Below are 20,074 nucleotides of genomic sequence, written 5' to 3' on the forward strand. Positions count from 1 at the left end.
GACTGGGCATACAAATTGTCTGATGACCTGTCTGCAACAAACGGTCAACCCTGTTCTTTTACACAGTGGTTCTCAAACTCTTTTACATCAATGCCCCTAAACTGACACAAATTAGACCACAGACCCCAAGCTGATAAGACTTTTGATTTTAGATGTTTTATTACATAAAGTGTTAGAGACCCATGACCAAAATAGTTATGCATTGTGTTGTTGTGATAGTTATGGATGGAATTATAGTGAAAATAACTTATCCCCCTGTTTGCTTGGGACGCCCCAGGAACCCCATTAAGGACCCCTGGGGCGCTCCGGACCACACTTTGAGAACCACTGCTTTAAAAAATGGTTAGATATTTCAGAAAATATTTTTGTTGACTTTATTGTCAAACGTTTGCTAAGAGGATTGAGAAGAGTCATGTTTGTATGCTAAATACATAGCTCCAGCCTCCAAATGATTGTCCTTCTCTTAATCGTAGCTCTTTCTTGCAAGGCTCCAAGCCATTCGCAGTGGTTCGGACCAATCAGCATCTCATTACAGAGGAACTATGGGTAGCTATGGGCAAGCGACTGTTTTCGTATTTGTACGAGCACCTTTTATGTCGTCCTAATCGTCCTTAAAAAGACAACATGACTCGCTTACCGATATGCTAACTAGCTTTCAAAGCTCCCTAGACTGCGGCTTGTTGTTGTGTTGTGCTTTCTCTTTTGCGCTCTCTTGCTCCATCATATGATAGACAGATGGTTCACCCAATCACCTGCCAAATATTTTTTTGAAAGCACCTGCCCTTTCCCAAACAGTTTCCAATGAAGGCTCCCCCAGATGGTTCTGAGTAACAAACCATCTGGTGCGTCACATTAATAAAGACTGGAAGTAAGGAAAAGGTAGAAAAATCCTTGTACCAGCTCCTTGTCAGTGCACTGGTTGTCACTGTATATTCTCATTTATTTAATTTGTATCAAAATCAAAGTGGAATGAAAAGTTGTGACTTCATTTGGAGGGTATGTGCTGGACTATTTCTTGGCCAGGAGCATAGATATTCTGGAGTCTTCTTGTCAACGTGAGGTTGCCAGGCATCTGGGGAGACTCTTGAATAATGAGGAATGGCAGCTCACTTCAGTTGTCTTTAGTCTGACTTCAGGCTTCTTTTATTACATGTGGTGAGTATTTTAAACCAGTGAATTTTATTTATGATGCTAAAGAAGGATGAGAGGAAAAATCTAGCCAGTCAGATCCTTCCAGTGTCTGCATTAAGTTCATTTGACAGATATTGTGCAACTGAATGAGATGTCCGGTAAGCTGCAACCTACTTAAACCGCTCGCGGTCGATCCCAGGTTGTTTTCATTTGCACCATTTTGCATCCCCTGCGACAGTTTCGGGATGTCTGTGGCAGTGGTCACAGTTTTAACGTGGTAATCAAGCGTTTGAAATGTGTACTTGAGGAACGCTCAGTTGCATCAAAGGCATGAAAAAGCAAAATGAGCAGGAAACAGCATGTTGCCTTGTTTATAGGACCTCTCAGCAGGTTTAATAGGATTTTCACAAATTAATGGTCTGATGTTTGTTTGATGTTGAAAATCTGTTGGTGGCAATTTCATGAAGCGTTCACAACCAGTAGCTATTAACTACATCATTACACCCTCTGTCTCCGTCTTGATCTCACTTTCTTCCCTTGTTTATCTCCACGGTGGTTGGATAACTAAGACACACGGGTCCCTCCATCTTTTTGTCCCCACTTCATCTTCCTCCCTCTCTCATTGGACTGTCCAACTCTCCTCTTGTTAAGACGGTCTCATCATTAGCTTAATTAACAAAGTTGACGTGTGTCACTATGAAGGTGCCTTTCAGGGAAAACGCTAACAATGCAACTGGCATGCGCAAGAAAATCTTTTGATGTCGCTGGAATGAAAAGCCTCTTTGTATGTAATTCTTAATTTTGTATAAAAAAAAAAAAAAAGAAAAAAATCATCTCTATGTGCTAATGGTGCATACATATTGAGAAAGATCAGTGTCACATCAGATTAAACGAAGAGGAGAAAAAAAGCAAATTGCAATAAAGAAAAGCCACTGAGAAACAGCAGGCCGAGCGGTTGAGGTTTGTGTTGCGTTAAGTTTTACAAATAAATTGTAATTTAGTGTATCTTACTAAATGAAGCATGAAGGACTTTTCTCCCATTCTACACAATTCTCTTTGGGGAGGTCCTTGAAATAACTTTGAGTCTACATCAACCAACTGTTTTGCACAGCGGGTTATTTTGGTATCTGGGGTAACCCAGCTACAAAACACAACAATGTGTTTTCACTCAGGCCTCACTGATGATAAGCAAATGTTTGTCTATCAGGGTAAGGTAAATGTTGCTCATGAGCTTATTTGTTTGTTTGTTTTTTTTTTTTGTAATTTTTGGATAGAAACTGATTTTCTTTCCCCTTGACACCATTGTTTTTTCTTTGTTTCTTGCCTCTTTTATTTAATTGAATATGATGAATGAGCTTTGATTAGGTTTCAAAATGTAAATAACATCAAACTCGTTTATCACCATGGCCGTGTATAGATTGTCCAGGTGAAACCCACCTCCTAGAAATAACATTTACATACATACAAACACATTTTGAAGGAGATGTAACACTATTTTTCTTTTCTTTTTTTTTTTTTATAACGATAATACGGAAAATGATCCACAGTCACAAAATGTTAACACTGAACGTATCAGACAAATGATAAACAGTGAACATATTTCCTGACAACATCTGCTCATAGCAACAAAAGCATTATTAAGCTTTTGTTGTTTGTTTGTTTTCTTCTTTAGATGCTCACAGCACTTAGGAAAGATTAAGGGAAGACTGACTTGAAGCATGCAACAGGATGAAGGAGGTTTACTTTTTTAGCATGATACTGAAATCTCACTTTCTTTTTTTTTTTTTGGCATTTATAAGCCTGTCAGGACATTGCAAAGTGACAGGAAATGGGACAGAGAGCAGGGGAATGACATGCAGCAAAGAGTCCGGCCAGCCCAAAATGTAGCACTTGCAGAAACTGAGACAGATGATCTGATCATTCATTAGTTTTCCCATCAAAACTTAACTGGCAAAGCATATTAGTATAGTAAGTATGAAAAACATCATCTGTAGGAGCAAAATACATTTTTACATCACCCAAAATGTAAAATCATTTTTGTGTGCAATGAAAGACAAATATGTAGTTTCAGTAAAGGCTCAATACTGCATGAAGTCAAATGTACATTAATTACATAAGTGTGTAAATATTGTGAATCTGCTTTGTAAAGCACAGCGTGAATCCACAGTTTGGATAGAAACTGTTTTGATTGCTGTAGAGCAATGATCTGGACCTAACTGCTCTAACGTCATCACGCTGTATCTGAGAAAAACAGCGAGGACAGGAGAGATGGAAGACAACTGTCTTTAGCGGTAATCAGCTCTCTGTCGGAAACAGTTTATAAATGCAAATATTCAGAACACCTGCGAAGACAAGTTGAGTTATTTTTACTTTCTCTTTTTTTCTTCTTCCCTTTCTTCCTCTGTAACATTCAAATGTTCTTATGACGAGTTGAAACAAGTATGTTTGGTGGCAAACACCAGCAACGAGAATCACAAAGAGTAATTACCAGACATGGAGTGATTTTTTTTATCATAAATTATGTTTTTACACAACGAAGAAGCCGGCATTTTCAGTCTCATAACTCTGTGAAAAATCATTCCACCAACAGAGATGTGGGTTTGCATGAATTACATGACATCCTCACACGACGCCAGTCTCGTTATTTGGTGTGTACAAGTTTGAAAGATGTGACATGGCCCCCTTAGTGGTTTGCAATCATTTAAAGAATTATGACATAACAGAGCTACTGGGGCTTTTTTATTAACGGTCTTTATATAGATGCTCCCCAAAGTATTTTTCACAATGAATAATGACATTGAGGCTGATCTAAACAAAAGTGTATGTGGGCCAGTGCCACTATGCGTTCAAGTGATGTACAATGCCAATTACAATACAGTTCATAGAACTCTACTTGGTACTTGAGAAAAAAGGAAGAAAAAAATTGGAGAAAATTAAAAGAATACCTTCAACATTGTTGCTAGAAGTAATATTTGTTTAAAGGCAAAAGTAAAAGCTATTTGTTTTTTTCTAACAGCAAACTAAACATTTCTAACATATTTACAAAAGACTCTTTTAAAGGAGCTATTTTTTAAATTGCTACATAGCTAACGTTAGCATTAACAGCTGTTTACTGACCACTCTAGAAGAAACGTTGCGAGTTATCATCAAATTTGATTCCTTTACTCACCAAGAGGTGTATCCAGTGGTGGAAAGAAACTCCAATGTTATCTCTTGTATCTATCACGTCTTTTCTTCTACCACAGTTAGCATGCTAGCCAGCTCGTCCCGGCCCGTCACTTACCTTTTTAGTGCGACGACCTCCTAGTTCATCTCTCCCGCCATTTCACCACACTGACAATACATGTAAGTTTTTTTTTTTTTTTTTTTTTGGACAACACTCGTGCTGGTACTTGTCTCAATCCTCTCTGCCTGAATTCATGGGGGGGTCGTGGATGTGGATGCAGTTGCTAGGTAGGCTAATAAGGTAAACTTTCATTTTTCACTCCCAATTAATAAAAGTATTGGCATTTTCATTAGCCAATCATCACTGTTGTACCCATTTTCATAGATTTACGGACACAGAATTGGACATAACCAGGAAGAAAACAGAATAGCAGTAGAAGGAAACAAATGAGGTTTTATTTGAAACAATGAATTTCAAAATTAGGAGTGAATTTTCACAAAAAAAGGATTTGTGTCCTGGAAAGGAAGATTAATTTTCCAGGACAGTCGCTCAAAACAACAATCCCAGTAAAACCAGGATGGGTGGCAACCCTACACTCACTCCCGGCAAGAAAGTACGTTCAGCAGCAGAGAAAACTATCCCCTTTAAGGTAAAAGGTAGTTGCAGTTTCCAGCTTCCTGCTGTAAAATACTTTTTACTATTGAGTCTTCTTTTGTTTTTAAAATACAACATTCTGTGTTTGTCTGAGAGCATTTCATATTATCCCCATAGTTTCCACTTGAATTGTCTCAGGAGACAGCATTAGCAGTAGCAGACACTCCCCTCGCCGGCTCAGTGACATACTGAACTGACTGACTGATCTGCATTGCTATGCCCAATAGCATTTCAACTGCATCAGCAGGTTATTTGCTAGGTTGATTCCCTGATTTGTTATGTTGGGCACCGAGCAGCACCCTCAGGCTGTCTGTACGCTGTGATGGATCTGAGACACCTGTGCTGTGATGGACAGGTAGCAGGGTATGACTCCCCTGCTCTGATCGCAGCCCCTGTAGCTCTGGCAGCCCCTCACCTCCGGGTGCACAGCGCTCCGTCTCGCTCAGAGGGGGGCTGACAGCTAGATGCGCGGCAATCCCCCTGCTGCGAGGAGCTGCAGGTGAAATAAACCTGCGGCCTGTGCGTGCATGTGCATGTGTGGCTGCGATAGGCAATTCCAGTCACTCACAACATGTCCCTGATGAGTGTTAAGGGCAAAATAAACCTTCAGTCCTCCATGACGCAGGATCTTTTCGTGTGTGTATGTGCGTGGTGAGCAAAAAGGTGAGGCTGAATTGAAATCTTCCACAACAGATCTGTGTATGTGTGTGTGTGTGTGCGTGTGTTGTGTTTTCCAGATTAGCTGTGGCACCATTCATAAATGTCCATCAGCGAGCAGCATAGTGAGGCAGTGTGTCTATCACAGTTAAGCTCTCCCTCTTTCTCTCTCCGCTGCTCCCTTCTTCAGCCGGCCCCAACGGACGGAGAGAAACACTAATGGCCGATCGTTATAGAGAAACACCGACATGAAACGGGCCTTAATGAGCTGCTTTCTGTTTTGAATTTTTCTCGGGGGGTCATTTTTATTGGTGGGAAATTGATTGGCAGCAGGCCCGCACCCACAGGGACACTGCGATATTCTGGGCGATAGCAAAATTGTTGCAGCAAGGGCAGCTTTGTTTAGACGTTTGCAGCTGCAGGCTGTGTTGAAAGTGAGTATGAGCATGTGTCTTTGCACGAGGGAGTCGCTGTGCATCTGTAGGGTGAAGGAGGTTGTATGCATGTCAGACAGAAAAAAACAAATCAGAAAATCCAAAGTTAATTGTTCCTTTGTAAAGACAATTATTTTCCAAGCACTGTTAAGAGGAAACTGTTGTAAAAGTTTGAAGGACTTTGCTAGCAGTATTATGATGTCAAACAATGTAGAAGCTATAATGTCACTTCTAAAGCCGTCTTGCATTGACAGAGTTTGTCCTTACACGGGAGCAAATTAGCACAGGATGGGATCTGCAAGTATGGATGCTTCTAGTGCTTGATGATATAGAAACAATTTCCAGAGTGTAATTTAAATGAAGCTAGTGATAATCCATGTTTGCTTAAAAACCACTTAAGACTTCTTATAAAATAACCTGATGGGGATGGCTGTGTTTCGCTAATCCATTGAATGAAATACAATACCTGACAAATCAAGGTGCAGTGCGGAGGAAGTCTGTTTAACCTTCAATAATCAATCAATCAATCAATCAATCCACAGAGGCATAGAATCCTAATCGTTTTTGTTTTGGTACTGCACATTTAATGGTTCAGTCTCAGTATCCTCTTCAACTCGGCAAGCGAGCAGCTGTTTTCAGGAAACCACCACTGGTAAACCCATAGTATGCCACTTGCCCGGTGCCAAACAAAGGCAAACAAAGTTAGCGACTAGCCGGTGAAGACAGTGTAACGTCCAAAGAGCCTCAAGAGACAGTGGAGACAAAAAAAAAAAGGGAGGGAATGTAGGATTTTCACTCATCAGCTGGACGGTAATGCAGCTAAGTGAACGTTTATGTTGCTCCATGTCTGAGGGAGTTGTTTGACATTAGCCTTAGCATGTTGGCAGCTTGTTTTTGTCCAAAAGTTGATGGGATAGTTATTTTGGTTGAAATAGTTTAGTAAAATCCTGAAAGTTCTTATTGATATCATGGTTTATAGGTTATTGTCATACAGAGCAGAGACACCGCCCCAGCCTTATATTTTTTAGAAAGCTTTTGGCAGCATTTTGTGCCTTAATTAAAGAGTGGAAAGCAGACGGATGACAGGAAATGAAGTGACAGAGATGGAGTGTAACACGTAACAAAGGTCCCAAGCTGGTCTCAAACCACTGTGAGTAATGGCCAGTGCTGCACCAGCCCCCCCCCCCCCCCCCTCCTTTTTCTTCGCCTCTAACAGCCTTCATCCTCTAAATTCAGGAGTAAAACTGATATCTTAATTGCAGTCTGTCTTGTTACAGCATCTCCCAGACTGCATCATTGCATGATTAAATCAAGATAATAAAAAAAAAATGGCGAGCAGTGGTGGAATAAACAGAGTATTGCAGTGTTATATAACGTCTTTGTTTATCCTCTCCGAAATAGCTGTAATCAAGTCAAAACCAAGTCCTCTTCTCATCAGTGTGTCTCAGGTGTTGCTAGACCATCTCAGTCATGGCTGTTACTGTTTATCATTTATCTCTCTACTGATTTAGCAGCTAGGTGCCAACAAACAAACAGCTAAAAATATTTAATTTCCATAGTGAACAAAACAAAGTAAATTGTAGCTCTTCATCCTCTAGACATTGAACAAGGAGGCTGCAGCAAATGTATAGTTTCTTATGGAGGGGAGATGTGTATATAAGATGCACTATGTTTTGTGTTGCAGCCACTCTTCCACATGTCAGTGTATATTTTTACATGTAAATCTCACCTATTGAAGCTCAACACAGAAAAAAACACATTCACTGGAATGAAATGTACCAGTTTATTTGTAGTGTTTCTTCTCAAGAGATAAGTCAACCTCCCACCCAACAGTGAATGAAAGGTCTTCAATTTCTCCCCTGCTAGGTTTGGGGTAGAACCATGTTTATTACCAGCTATATTTGAATAGAGCTAATCTATGCATCAAGCAGCAGCACTCAGTCTCTGCTCTTGGTAGATAAAGGCAGCTGGCATGCTCCAAGGCCGGGCTGAATATCAAACGACTTCAGACGAATCCCGTTCCCTCCAAAGGAGGCCCCAGAAAGCAGCGAGACTCCATCCATGATTACAGCCCGTCGAACCGCGCCGCCTTAAAAAAGTGACTCAAGATGAGAAAAGATTGCGCTATTATTTAAAATCGGTGGAGAAAGACGATGTTTTTCCAGCATGGTGCAAAGTAATTCTGCAAGCTGGAGGTAGAAGCAGCATGATACCATTCGTCTTTCAAAGAACGGCACACAGGATTCACTTAGAGGTCGTACGGACATCATATTTAACGCCCGGCAAGGAATAGATCTGAAGATGAGCCTCCTCCTGCGGGGCAAGCTGTGTCCTGTCCACTGTAAAATCCCCAAAATATTTTCTTCCTTTTCAAGGAGCAGAAAACAACCGTTAAGATCAGTGTTTTTATTTTGCCCCTAATGGAAATGTCTTCCAGATCCCTGTCACTTCCTTCTTGACAGTGATAGAAATGCTCTCCAAATTATGTGCAAGCCCAAACAACAACGCGGCTTCTGTTAGAACCTTTGTCCTTTTCTCCAATGTGCCTGCACGCGGCATTTCATGTGTGGTGTGTCCTTTGCTTACAACGAGCATGTGTTTGTGTGACATTGCAGGGAGTTTGGCCGCTGGAAGGTGAACAGCTTGGCCCTTGAGAGACAAGAGAACAATGGCTTTTCTTTGCCGCTGGACCCCGACTTCCTCCAGACCATTAGGCAGCTGGGCAGGAGGCCCAGTCTCGGCGCCATCACTGACAACATCATCAGGAAATACGGAACCCACTTCCTGCTCTCTGCTACACTGGGAGGTAAATGAAAGAGATGAGCTGTGGTTTTATTGTCTTACCTTAACAACATGTTTTTAAAAGGTGAGGTTTTTGGGCATCCAGGTGCCGCAGACCAAGTATGAACATTTGGCCCTCACAGACCATCAGCTACCAAACAAAGGCCTTAAAAGAGTAATCTTTCGTAAAGCCTAGCTGTTAATCATCTCTGAAGCTCTAAAGCTTTGTGCATTGTCCTCAAACAACTAAATATTTGACTAAATATTGGCTCAGCTGTGAACGTGGGATGATTTGTGGTTGTTTAAGCTCATATTCTCTGATTCAACATGGAAAATCTATGTTTGGAATTGTTTGACAAAAAAAAAAAAAAGAAAGAAAGAAAGAAAAATGTCAGTGGATTCTCTGTTTTCATAACAATAGATGCAAGTTAGCCAGAGAAGCTCAGCAAAGCTCCCGTGGCTATCTTCTGCAAAATCTCCTCCCAGCTCCTCTGCTGGCTCTTTTCATCTTTTTCTCTCTCTTGCGCATAAACTCTCAAAGCCAAGATGAATACCAACAGTATTTAAAATAGATTACAAAGACAATCCTGTACATTATGTGAGAAGATCAGCGGCTAAACCATGGCCTGATGTAACCTTTTACCTTTAGCCTTTGTTTGGGAATCTTAGTGCAGTATTGTATTGTAATTCCTTGTTAGTATTACTGTAAGTAAAACTGCACAGACAACATATAAAGCACAAAATGATTTACTCCCAAACTGAAAATGGAAAAATGACTATTTTCTCTGACTATACATTGGCTTGTAGTGAGAGGGTTGCCGATTCATGCAAAGTCACACCTTTTAAGCCAATATTATGCTTTTTTTGCATATGTATTTACTATGTATAAATACTAATAAGGACTGAAATAAACTGAACTGAACTGAAAGAACACCATGCTGCTGCATTGGTTTTAAAAAAGGGAAATATGGTAATTTGCTTCTTGCTGAGAGTTAGATGAGGAGATGGATACCACGTTCACATCTCTAGGCTTAATATGAAGCTGGAACCATGAGAGGGTTAGTAGCTTAGCTTAGCATAAAGAATTGAAGCAGGGGGAAACGGCTAGCCTAGCTATGCCCAAAGGTTAAAAATATTCAGCTACCAGCACGTCTAAATCTCGCTATTTAACACGTCATATCTCTCTCTCTCTCTACCTGGAGACAAGTGTTAACCCCTTTATCTATCCTGAGTGTTATGCTAGTTTTAGTGTCTCTCCAAATTAAAAGCACATTGCCCATAAAACCTAATGCTGTTAGACAGGATGTTTCTATTGATCTCTCACTCCCTCCAACATCTGTCAATACACTGTCTTCTGAAAGCTTTGGCTCTCGTTTGTGTTGAAAGACAACATCATCCATTTGTGCATTGTGGCTGCAGATTTATTGTCAGTGAATTTGCACACGGGATAAAATTGGTAGAGACTGTGAGCAGATTTTCACCCTCTGATGTGCTGTTTCCCTGCCTATGTGATTGTATAATGAGTGCTGTCAGGTGTTCGTTGGTTAATATTTACCACCACGCCACAGAGAACATTGTGTGTGTGTGTGTTTGTGTGTGTGTGTGAGTGTGTGTGTTCACAAGGGCTGAGTCATAAACGAAGTTTGTGTACGTATCTGTGTGCGTGTGTTCATAGGGGAAGAGTCATTAATGATCTTTGTGGACAAGCGGAAGTTGAGTCGGACGGCTGAAGTGAGCGAATCCAATGGCACAGCTGTGACTCTGGAAGCTCTGCACCAGCTGGCCGCCTCCTACTTCATCGACAGGGAGAGCACCCTGCACAAGCTGCACCACATCCAGATCGCCTCCACTGCCATCAAGGTAAAACGCCTGCTGTCCTGCTGGGCTTCTGTCACAACACAATAGCAATTTAATAAAAAAAAAATAAATAAAAAATTTAATTTGCCAAAGATTTAAAATGCTCCCATTGTTGGATTTTTTTTTTCATGTATGATTACAGCATTTCCATGTAGACATTGTACAAATCAGATTCTGTTTCAGTTGATAAACATAATGATTGGATTTATTTATATTAAGAAAAAGTCTGGATTAGCTCTTTCACTAAGGAATTAATGAAATCACAGACAATTTAGGGCATTTAAATGGAAACCGTACAATCAGCAGGTTTTGCTTATTTTTAATGAGAAGAGCTACAGTATTTTTCAATCAGGGTGCTGTTTTTTTTTGTTTTTTTTCTTGCCTCTGTGGATTTAGTCTCCAAATTAATTCATTACACACTCTTTAAACCACTTTTTTTTTTTTTGCAAACATTATAAAGATCACTCTCAAGCCCCTGATGCCACTATATAGAGTCTGTATGCAAACAATATGGTAATAACAGAATATGATGGGATCTTTATCATGAAACATGTGCAGGCAATCATGCAGCCCTATTGAATGCTGTAAAAGCCACATACTACGGAACAATTGGACAGAAGGTGGCAAAAGCAAACTCTTGCTGTGATTTTTAAATGTAACTCTGTGATTAATAGAGTGTGAGTCATTGACTCACACTAACAGCTGTTTATGTGCTTATGTTTTTGAGATAATAATGGCCGCTTGTGCTTCCCTCTGGGAATAAGTATTGGAACAAATTAAGAAAATTACGCTGCACAGTGGTCAGTACTTGCCAAGTACTTAGCACTTACTAACAATTACTGTATGCAGTTTACGACCCATCAATAGGCCCTTTAGTGCGGACTGCAGCTTGTTTCAAATGCACAATATCATTATGCTGCAGATTATTAAAACATATTTTAAAAGAACATAACACAATCTCAGGCCTTCGTTCACAGACCAGAACCTTCATAAGGACTGATAAACTTTTTTAATTAATGAACACTTCAAAGTGAATGGACTAAAAGACATCACATAATGTTCAAGCCAGAAACCCAGTGGCAGCCTTTACAGAGGTTACCTATGGTTACTTGAGGAGCAGAGAGTAACTCAGAGAGAACACCTTTGATGGGGCAACCTCTCATCATTAAATACATTTAGTCCACATCAGGATGAGGACGGCACAATCTCTACTTACTTTTAAAAGAAAGTCTAAAAACAGATTTTTTTTCGCTCAGTCTTTTCTTAAATCTGATTACTTATCTTTCTACCTATTTTGTCCTATTTCAGTTCATTTTAATACTTTTTATTATTGTTAAGCACCTTGTGTCGCCGTCTTTGCACGAAAAGGTATAAATGTACGAATAAAGCTTGATTTGATTTGATTTGATTGAAACTTTTCCTCAGAAGAACTTTCAGGCAAATTGTGTCATGCATCACATACGTTTTGTAAACTACAGCATCCTTTCATATTGGTTTTAATTTAACCCTACCCATCACCAATCCACATGCAGTATTTGTGATGTACTGTATATGAACTTATATCAGTATTTGGTAAGATAATATAGGCCTCTTCCTCATAGCTGTTTTATGTTGCTGTGCAGATTTGCAGATAAAGGTGTATTATCTCTCTTAGTCACTTGAAATATTCAATATCTTTGAGTGTTTTGTCTCACAATGTCTACCTTGGTGCCACTGCTGCAGTTTTCAACCCAGAGCGGGACATTTTTCCAGTACAAGAAAACCCATGAGCCAAGTAGCTTTCACTATAAACAGTCTGATCTCAGTTCTTTTGTCCGCTTAGGTTCGGTCGTCTTGAACTGAGATGTATCAGCATTTCTTTCAGCTCTATTTGCATTTAAAGAACTCCGTTTTAGATCAATTCAGTGACAAATCTTTTCACAGTTTTGGTCTGACAGTCGCTGTTTCCGACTGCTGTGCACCTGGGAAACTTTGCTTGTGTTTTGTTCGCTTTGTTTTATGATGTGGTGAAGCATCATTTAACAGAAACAGAACATTTCTCTGCAGAAAAAAAAAAAACGGGCGCTGGCCTAAATCTTGCAGCACCATTAACCCATCCTTAAGGCACCATAAGGTGTCAGGTGGCTCTCTTCAGAAACCGCTGTCCTGCTGCTGCACCTCTATGAAAGAACATGTTCAATCTGGAAACTGATTGATAAAATTTAAGTCAAATATTGAAAACTGACTGATTGACTTGACATTCTTTATTTCGCCAGTTGATTAAAAGTATATTTCTTTTCTTCCTAACCTTCCATTGTATACGATTTATAGTGTTTCAACTTGTTCTTTGGAGAAAAACATGCGCACCTGCACGCTCAATGAGCAAGAGGGAGTTGGACCAAGAAAGGAGATGAATCGAGCAGCATTGTTTACTTGCTCCTTCATGTGTGTATTCACGGGCATATATATGGAACAGCGCCACTATGCATATCAAAATATGCTTGTGATGTAAATATCACCCTGTATCTTTTACTGCTTAATACCTTTGGGGAGTGTTCATTCATCACTCTGTCAGTTGTTATCTAGCAGAATGAATTGAATCGGCTGAGTTTGCCCTTCGCGCCGCACACAGAATTCTCTGTGCTTTCCTGAGAATCTGTTTCTTCACGTGGCTTTAATGTGTTTATATTTGCTTGTGGTAAACAACAGATTAACGTCGCAGAATGTTGGTAAAATCAGCAACCTGCAAAAACACCCATCTGAGACACTGTCAGTTTCCTGTTTATCATAGGCTGTGTGCTGTGATTACACCTGTCTCTGCAGTGGGAGTTATGGGACTGGATGTATCGGGAACAAACACCTCTGATCTGACTAATGGATCCACATTTATTGTTTTAATATTAACCACAGTGTGGGACCTGTCTCAACAGATCTGGGACCTGTCTCTTTCCTGCAATGACGCTGGGTAAAGCTGCTGCTTCGCTGTGAGACAGTAGTGAAATATTGAAAACATGTGATACTGAAAAAAGAAAAAAAGATGAGCTAAACTGAAACGACCTGAGATCAACTGAGAGAAGAATAAATGAGATAAAATGGGGAAGCATCTGATGAACAAAAAAACTGTAAAAAAATCTTACTTCAAAAGCAGCATTTGGAGAACTGTCATGGCCTTCATCAGCAAATGGAGCTGGCTCAGGTGTCAGACTTTAAAAAGCAGATATTAATATTTCACAAAACCCAAAATCCTTATTATGATGTGATTCATTGTTACCGTAGCATTACTACTCTCTGTCCTGTGAAAACCATGTACCTCCAAAACATCAGCCCAGTCTTTTCAGATGGTCAGATTGATTTTTTAATGGTTTATTTATCTTATGAAAGAACTCTGTCCATTATTTCCCATGTGGTTAAATTGTTTGTTTCCTGTGAACAACATACCACATCACAATGATATAAAAACAGAAAAAAATAACTGCAAATCTTCACACTGGAGAAGTTGGAATTAACCAAACACCAACTTCTAGGGCTGAAAATTGAAGCCACCACTAAAGTGCCAAAAAACCGCAGTTCTTCAAATGACCACTAGAGTCTGGCTTCAAAGGTGAGTCAATCCCCATAGACTCCCAACTTTACAGCAGAAATAAACATGTTTACAGCCTGGCACAAAAACAGTTTTGGTCTCTAACACTAATTTCCTGCTTCATCTGTACAGGAGGTGAAGTTTTTTTAATTCACCTGTTTGTATTTTATTAAGGCTTTAGGTTATACATGATTGCGGGCGTGGCCACTTTGAGTGACAGGTGGGTGAGCGCATGCTTGCCACAAATTTCTCTCAGCTTCACACGCACCCCACCGGTTTTATCCATTTTTGGATTAGCTGGGAGGTAGGCGGAGTCAGGTGCCGCCAAGATGACGATGGCAGAGCAGCTCACTCTGAGCTTCAAAACCTTCAGAAACCAATCCAACCAACGGATAAAAAGGTGACATCTCAGAGGCTATGTCCATCTTTATTTACAGTTTGCGAAATGCCTGTTGACAATTTTCTGTTAATTTTCTTGTCTAGTTTGTACATTGGTTGGTATGTTGGCACATCGGGTGGAGTGGTTGTCACTTCATATCCCGGGTAAAAAACAAACAAAGAGCGGTCACCAGTGAGTAACAAGGAGCCAGCAGGAGCCTCTTAATACAGAGCTCCACTCGAAAAGTAGAAACATCAGTGTCTATTTCCCTAATTCTGACTGTGTGGCTGCAGCTTAAAAAAAAAAAAAAAAAAAACTAAACTGCTTGCCTTTTTCTGAGCCACAGCCCATTTTTCATGGACTTGTCCTTATTGATGCCCCACTATAGAGCCCATCAGAGATAGAACTGTACATTCTCTAAAGTGAATTGGCAAGAGGACGTTGAGCTGATTTGGCAGCCGCCACTGAACCAGAGTCCTGCTAAAAACCCCTCTGATTGAGATGAATGGAGAAAAAGCCCTCTGGGGTACATTTGTTTGTACGGCGTTTTCAGGTGACTGATGTAAAATATTCACAGCGTCAGCAGCCTTTAATTCCGAACATGGGTTTTTACCTCACCCCAATGAAGACGGATGCCAAAACAAAGCTGCCTTTAAGAAAAGCAGTGGTCCCCTGGTTTTAAGAGATAACATATTTTAAATGGTAGAAATGTCTGGCCTGAAGGAGGAACTGTAGGACTGAGCACAGTTGCACTGGAAAATAATCAAAGACGGGAAAAAGGAGATAGGAGTGTGGGGGGAAAAAAATGGCTGTGCTGTTTCATAGTGTGATGAATCAGCCTTTCCATTTCAGTAATTTCCTTTGAGAGCCTCCGTCATTTGTCAAACATTTTGTGGTATGAGTTAAGGTGTCATGCGACCGAACAGCAGAGATGAGACGGGGACAGACAGGCCTTATTTAGCAGGCCTTTTAGCCCCGGGATCGTGTACGCAGCAGGTACACAGGAAATGCTGCATCAATCAATGCGCTTACCTTTGATTTGCAGCCCAGGCTTCTGCCGTATTGAAGATTCATTAAACTAAAGTTGGGAGGAGAATATCATTGACGGGGAGGAGAAGTGATAAGGAATGTTTGACCCAATTTGCTGTGCGAGGCCCTGAGTGCTCAGTCAGTCATGCAGCGTCACGCTTCATTTGTTGGAGTCTGAAAAAAAAACACACACACACACAAGTAAAACTCGAGCTTCAGAAATCAGATAATGGCTGCTAAGGAACAGTTGCAGAGAACACGGCTCCCTGAGTTTGGGGCAGTTTTGATGGCAGGATAAATAAGACAAAAAAACAAAAACAAAGCGTTCCGGCCTCTGTTATCACGAGCATGTATGAATAATTCATTACTGGCTGATTTTTTAGCATTTTCATTATTCAGAAAGGAAGATAAACATTCTTCTGTTTTTTTTTCTCTTCACCACTCCTCTAACCTTTAACTAACTCCACAGGTTTTCCTTTGCTTGAGAGGTTATAGGTGAGAAGACTTCAGATCGTTGTATGGTAGAAAAAGATGGATGATAGTTTCTAGTTTTAGTCTGATATATGACTATTTCTCTTTAACAGTCCTATATTTTACACTTTTGTGGTGTTTTCTTTGAAGTGTTGATCCATAAGAACATATATTTGTGGTTTTAAGAACCAAAAAACATCTCAATGTAGTTTTACATCTCCTATTTAGGGCTTCTCTCTGGAGCTCTAGTCACAACAGATTGAACAACCAATCAGAAGAGGGGCTCTGAACCTCTTTTTGATTGGCTAACTGTTTTCTGAGTGATCAAATACAAATATAGCAGATATCAGGTAAACACTTGGAGAAATCAAATCCTGCAAGGTTGGATCTGGGGTCCAGGTGGGCGGGTCATGGCTGGGGGCTGTACTTTTTTGTGACATCACAAAGTTATAGAAGTCCTGGCGGCTCGTTCTAATGCACAGTTTTTAAAGTGAGGCTGTGTGTATTCTGTCTATGGATTGCACACTTTGATATTTTCACTGTATTTATACAGCACATAGACCTGCTTTATAATCAAAAAAGACAACTCACTTTCTACTATGTAGGACGTTTAATCTGCAGCTGGGTAAAAGAAGTGAAGCCTGGAGAGAAGAAATAAATACACAGGATCAAATCTGCTCTCTCTGTCCTTCTTCAAGTGACTGGTACCTCCTGTAAAATAGCATAGCTTACTTTCCCTTAAAGAGACTCAGTGAACATAACACTACATACTGTATTAAATTCCACTTTCTTCTCGCAAAGGTTCCCCTCTGTTCCCCTGTGGCTTTGAATGGCTTTATTTTTTTTTTTCAAGAGGGCACACAATAATCTCATTCTGATGCTATTTTCTCCCTCTTCCCCTTCTTCCTGCTCATAGTTTATAAGCTTATCCCTCGCTGGTTGATATTAGAGTGTAAGCCAGTGCAACAAAGTGGTCTTAAAGCGTGCATTGAAATCCTCAAAGACTGAGTAAACAGGCGAGAATGCATCTCAGATGCAAATGTGGATTTGCACATCTTACCATGCCGTGGTGATTAAGCAAACGACCGTTCTTGAAGGTGCAGCAAAAGGCAATTTGGAAATGAGCGATGATTTTCATGAAACATTAATGCTATCTTGTACTTTTTTTTCTCTTCTTCCAGCAGGCAGAAAGTGCAGCCATTTAAAGTCCATTGTTGCTCAAACATCTGACAACAGCAGCTTGCTAAGTGACATTTTATGCTGTTTTGTGGAATTATTCATATGAGGCATTTGCAGCAGTGATGAATCTTAGTCAGTAAAAGATGCACCCGCCTAACTGGTCTTATAATAATATTAAAGCTTGTGCATTTTTTAAATAATGGATGTGCCTCGGAGCCATCTGTACCGATGGACCATGGTAACGGGCTAAGTGCTGCGTCGCCCTGCTGAGGCCACACACCAATAACACAGAGGCTATCGTCTATCTATAAACTGTGCAAGACATAATCTGATTAAGATAATACGGGTGGTTTAATAGCCAACTTGTAGTGTTGTTTCCTTTTATCATGTTCACTTTATTCAATTTATTAGCTGTATATATTTAGTTGCAGCTTCTCAGTGAAAACAGATATGTGTACAGTACATGGGGATGAATCCCAGCTAAGCCAAGTTTGAGAGAGGATCAACATTTCTCGGTCATCATGCTTTCCTTATTTTGTTTTATTTGTGTCATGCACTGGCTTTTGCAGCAACACCATTATTTTCAGTTCTTGCAGTAAATTTGAAACTGAGAGGTATGTGTTTCTACTTGTGTGTGCATAACCTCTCTAGTGGGAACACTGAACCTAACATCACGCCCTCCTCCCACTCCGCTGTAAAAACTGAGTAAAACTAGCAGCTGTGCAGTGCTTAATCCAGTTACGATGCCAAATACCGGCTCTGGCTCTCACCTGCTCCAAAAGTTGAAATGACACGTCCTGAGCCATCGCGCTTGTGCACTGGGGGGGCCGTTGGGTTGTCTGAGAGTGGAACTGTGTCAGCTCAACCAGCAGCAGTGTTTTCCCTGAACAACATGTCTGGCAGTAGGCAGAGCTGCATTTTCTCCGACAGAGTGTAAGATGAAGCTGAAAAGGATGCCTTCAGGGCCCACATGGGAATATTTGTTTTCTGCTTGAACACACAGACTGGTGACAAAATAAAGGAAAATGAATGGAGGGAGAAGAACAAATGCAGATGCCTGCATATGGGGCACGAGAGAAAAAAAAAAAAAATTATATGAATCATATGGTGTGGCATTCACATTCACCAGATCTTAATCCAATTGATGGGACACATATGGCTGATAATCTCCACCACCGTCATCAAAGAGGGTCCCAGCAGCTTTTACTAAGACACTTTATGTTATTATTTTCCAGTCATTTGTCATCTTCTTTGCTCCAGTGATGCCACATACATACATTAGGCCAATATATATATATATATATATATATTCATATTAGAGCTCAAAACTCCCGCAACGTAATATCCAACTTTACAGCGGAAATAAACATGTTTACAGCCTGGTACAAAAGACGGTTTTGGTCTCTACAGTTAAATTCCTCCTTCATGACAACCTATGAGTGACGTCACAGAGGCTACGTCCATCTTTATATACAGTCTATGGTTTCAGCTTATGGCCTTCATCAGTGTCCCTAGTGAAAAGCGTTGGTCTAATAATGAAGTTCTTCTGTTTACTGCAAGTGTTGCTGGACTTTTGACCACTTTAGACTTTTTTGGACTTTGGAAGTAGGTGAAGTTGCGCCAGAAACCTTTACTTTGCTTCTACGGAATTTCAACGCCATACATTCACTTCGCTGCTAAGTTTCCATGGATGCTTTACCAGATGTCCACAAAACCTTGAAAATATGCAAATAGTTACTTTCTCACAGCCGCTATCATAAAAACACCTAGATATTACAATATTACCCCCAATCAACTTTATGTGGAATGACATTATTCTATTTTCTAAATGATTGATTTCAATCACAAAACTAATACAAGTTGTTGTTGAAGTGTTGGTTTTGCAGGTTTTTCTAATATAATGCATAACACTGGAATGCATGTGTTGAACACCCAGATGGTCCTCATAAAAATGTGATTTCATCTGTACTTGTCAGCTCATACTATATGAAGTATTTATTACTGCTGTGATATTCATTTCCAGCCATACCAGTCAGCTCTAAAGATATAAAAAAAGTGAAAGAGTTCAAGTGAATACACTCTTAAGGAGTATTTAGACAGTAAAAAAAATACAACATAAGGCATGCCTGGAGGGCAAAGTGAAATTCATCACGATGAGATAAAGAAGTCGCGTCCGCAGCACGTGGAAGCATCACAAACTGCTTCTTCTAGAAAAGCCTTTAAGTGCAATTAAATGTTCCATTAAATGCAGCGGTTAGTTATTCCGACACAGTCAGCACAATTATCTTGTACTCAATTATGGAGCATTAATAATCCCCCCCCCCCCCCATCCCTTCACATACATACCCCTCCCACCAAACCCATCCATGTCATTTATATATCACATTCTCAGAATAACTTGTATGTTTTTCTCACCTTTCAGCAACAACTGCCCCGTGAGGTTTTGAGATAAGTGTAAAACCTACAAAAAAAATTTTTTTTTTTTTTTTCTTTTTTGGGGTCAGTTTCTAATAGAGAAGGCTGACTGTGCACACATGCTCTGCTCCACTGGGTTCTTTTTTGCAGATGGTCTCATTGCTATGCATAGAAAAGCCATCTTTAGATTTGCATTTGGTCAATTTTCCCCTTTAAGTTGGACATCTGTCTGTGTTAGGAATTAATCTGCGGATCCCTATGGAGGCTTCTCGGATTTTAATTAATTGTGTTAACGCATCAATAATAAAAAAAAAAAGCAGAATGGAAGTCAGTTACTCTCTCTCTCTTTCTCACCCTCCTTA

General features: G+C 40.1%; 1 protein-coding gene and 1 long non-coding RNA gene across 3 annotated transcripts in view; one reads left to right on the forward strand and one right to left on the reverse strand.

Moving 5' to 3' along the window:
• brinp3a.1 (bone morphogenetic protein/retinoic acid inducible neural-specific 3a, tandem duplicate 1) overlaps positions 1–20,074 on the forward strand; it is a 50,331-nt gene that overhangs the window by 11,920 nt on the left and 18,337 nt on the right. For both annotated transcript variants that reach the window (XM_056379297.1, XM_056379296.1), the window contains exons 3-4: positions 8,658–8,848; positions 10,499–10,683. In XM_056379297.1, the coding sequence (XP_056235272.1) occupies positions 8,658–8,848; positions 10,499–10,683 (376 nt within the window). The remainder of the gene's footprint in view (positions 1–8,657; positions 8,849–10,498; positions 10,684–20,074) is intronic.
• On the reverse strand, positions 10,574–18,623 carry LOC130171341 (uncharacterized). The gene is made up of 3 exons (XR_008828125.1): positions 18,068–18,623; positions 15,651–15,821; positions 10,574–10,711 (listed from the first exon to the last, which is right to left on the reverse strand). It is a non-coding gene; the product is annotated as an uncharacterized LOC130171341 (long non-coding RNA).

This window comes from Seriola aureovittata, chromosome 6 (assembly GCF_021018895.1).
Source record: "Seriola aureovittata isolate HTS-2021-v1 ecotype China chromosome 6, ASM2101889v1, whole genome shotgun sequence".
Classification (NCBI taxonomy): domain Eukaryota; kingdom Metazoa; phylum Chordata; class Actinopteri; order Carangiformes; family Carangidae; genus Seriola; species Seriola aureovittata.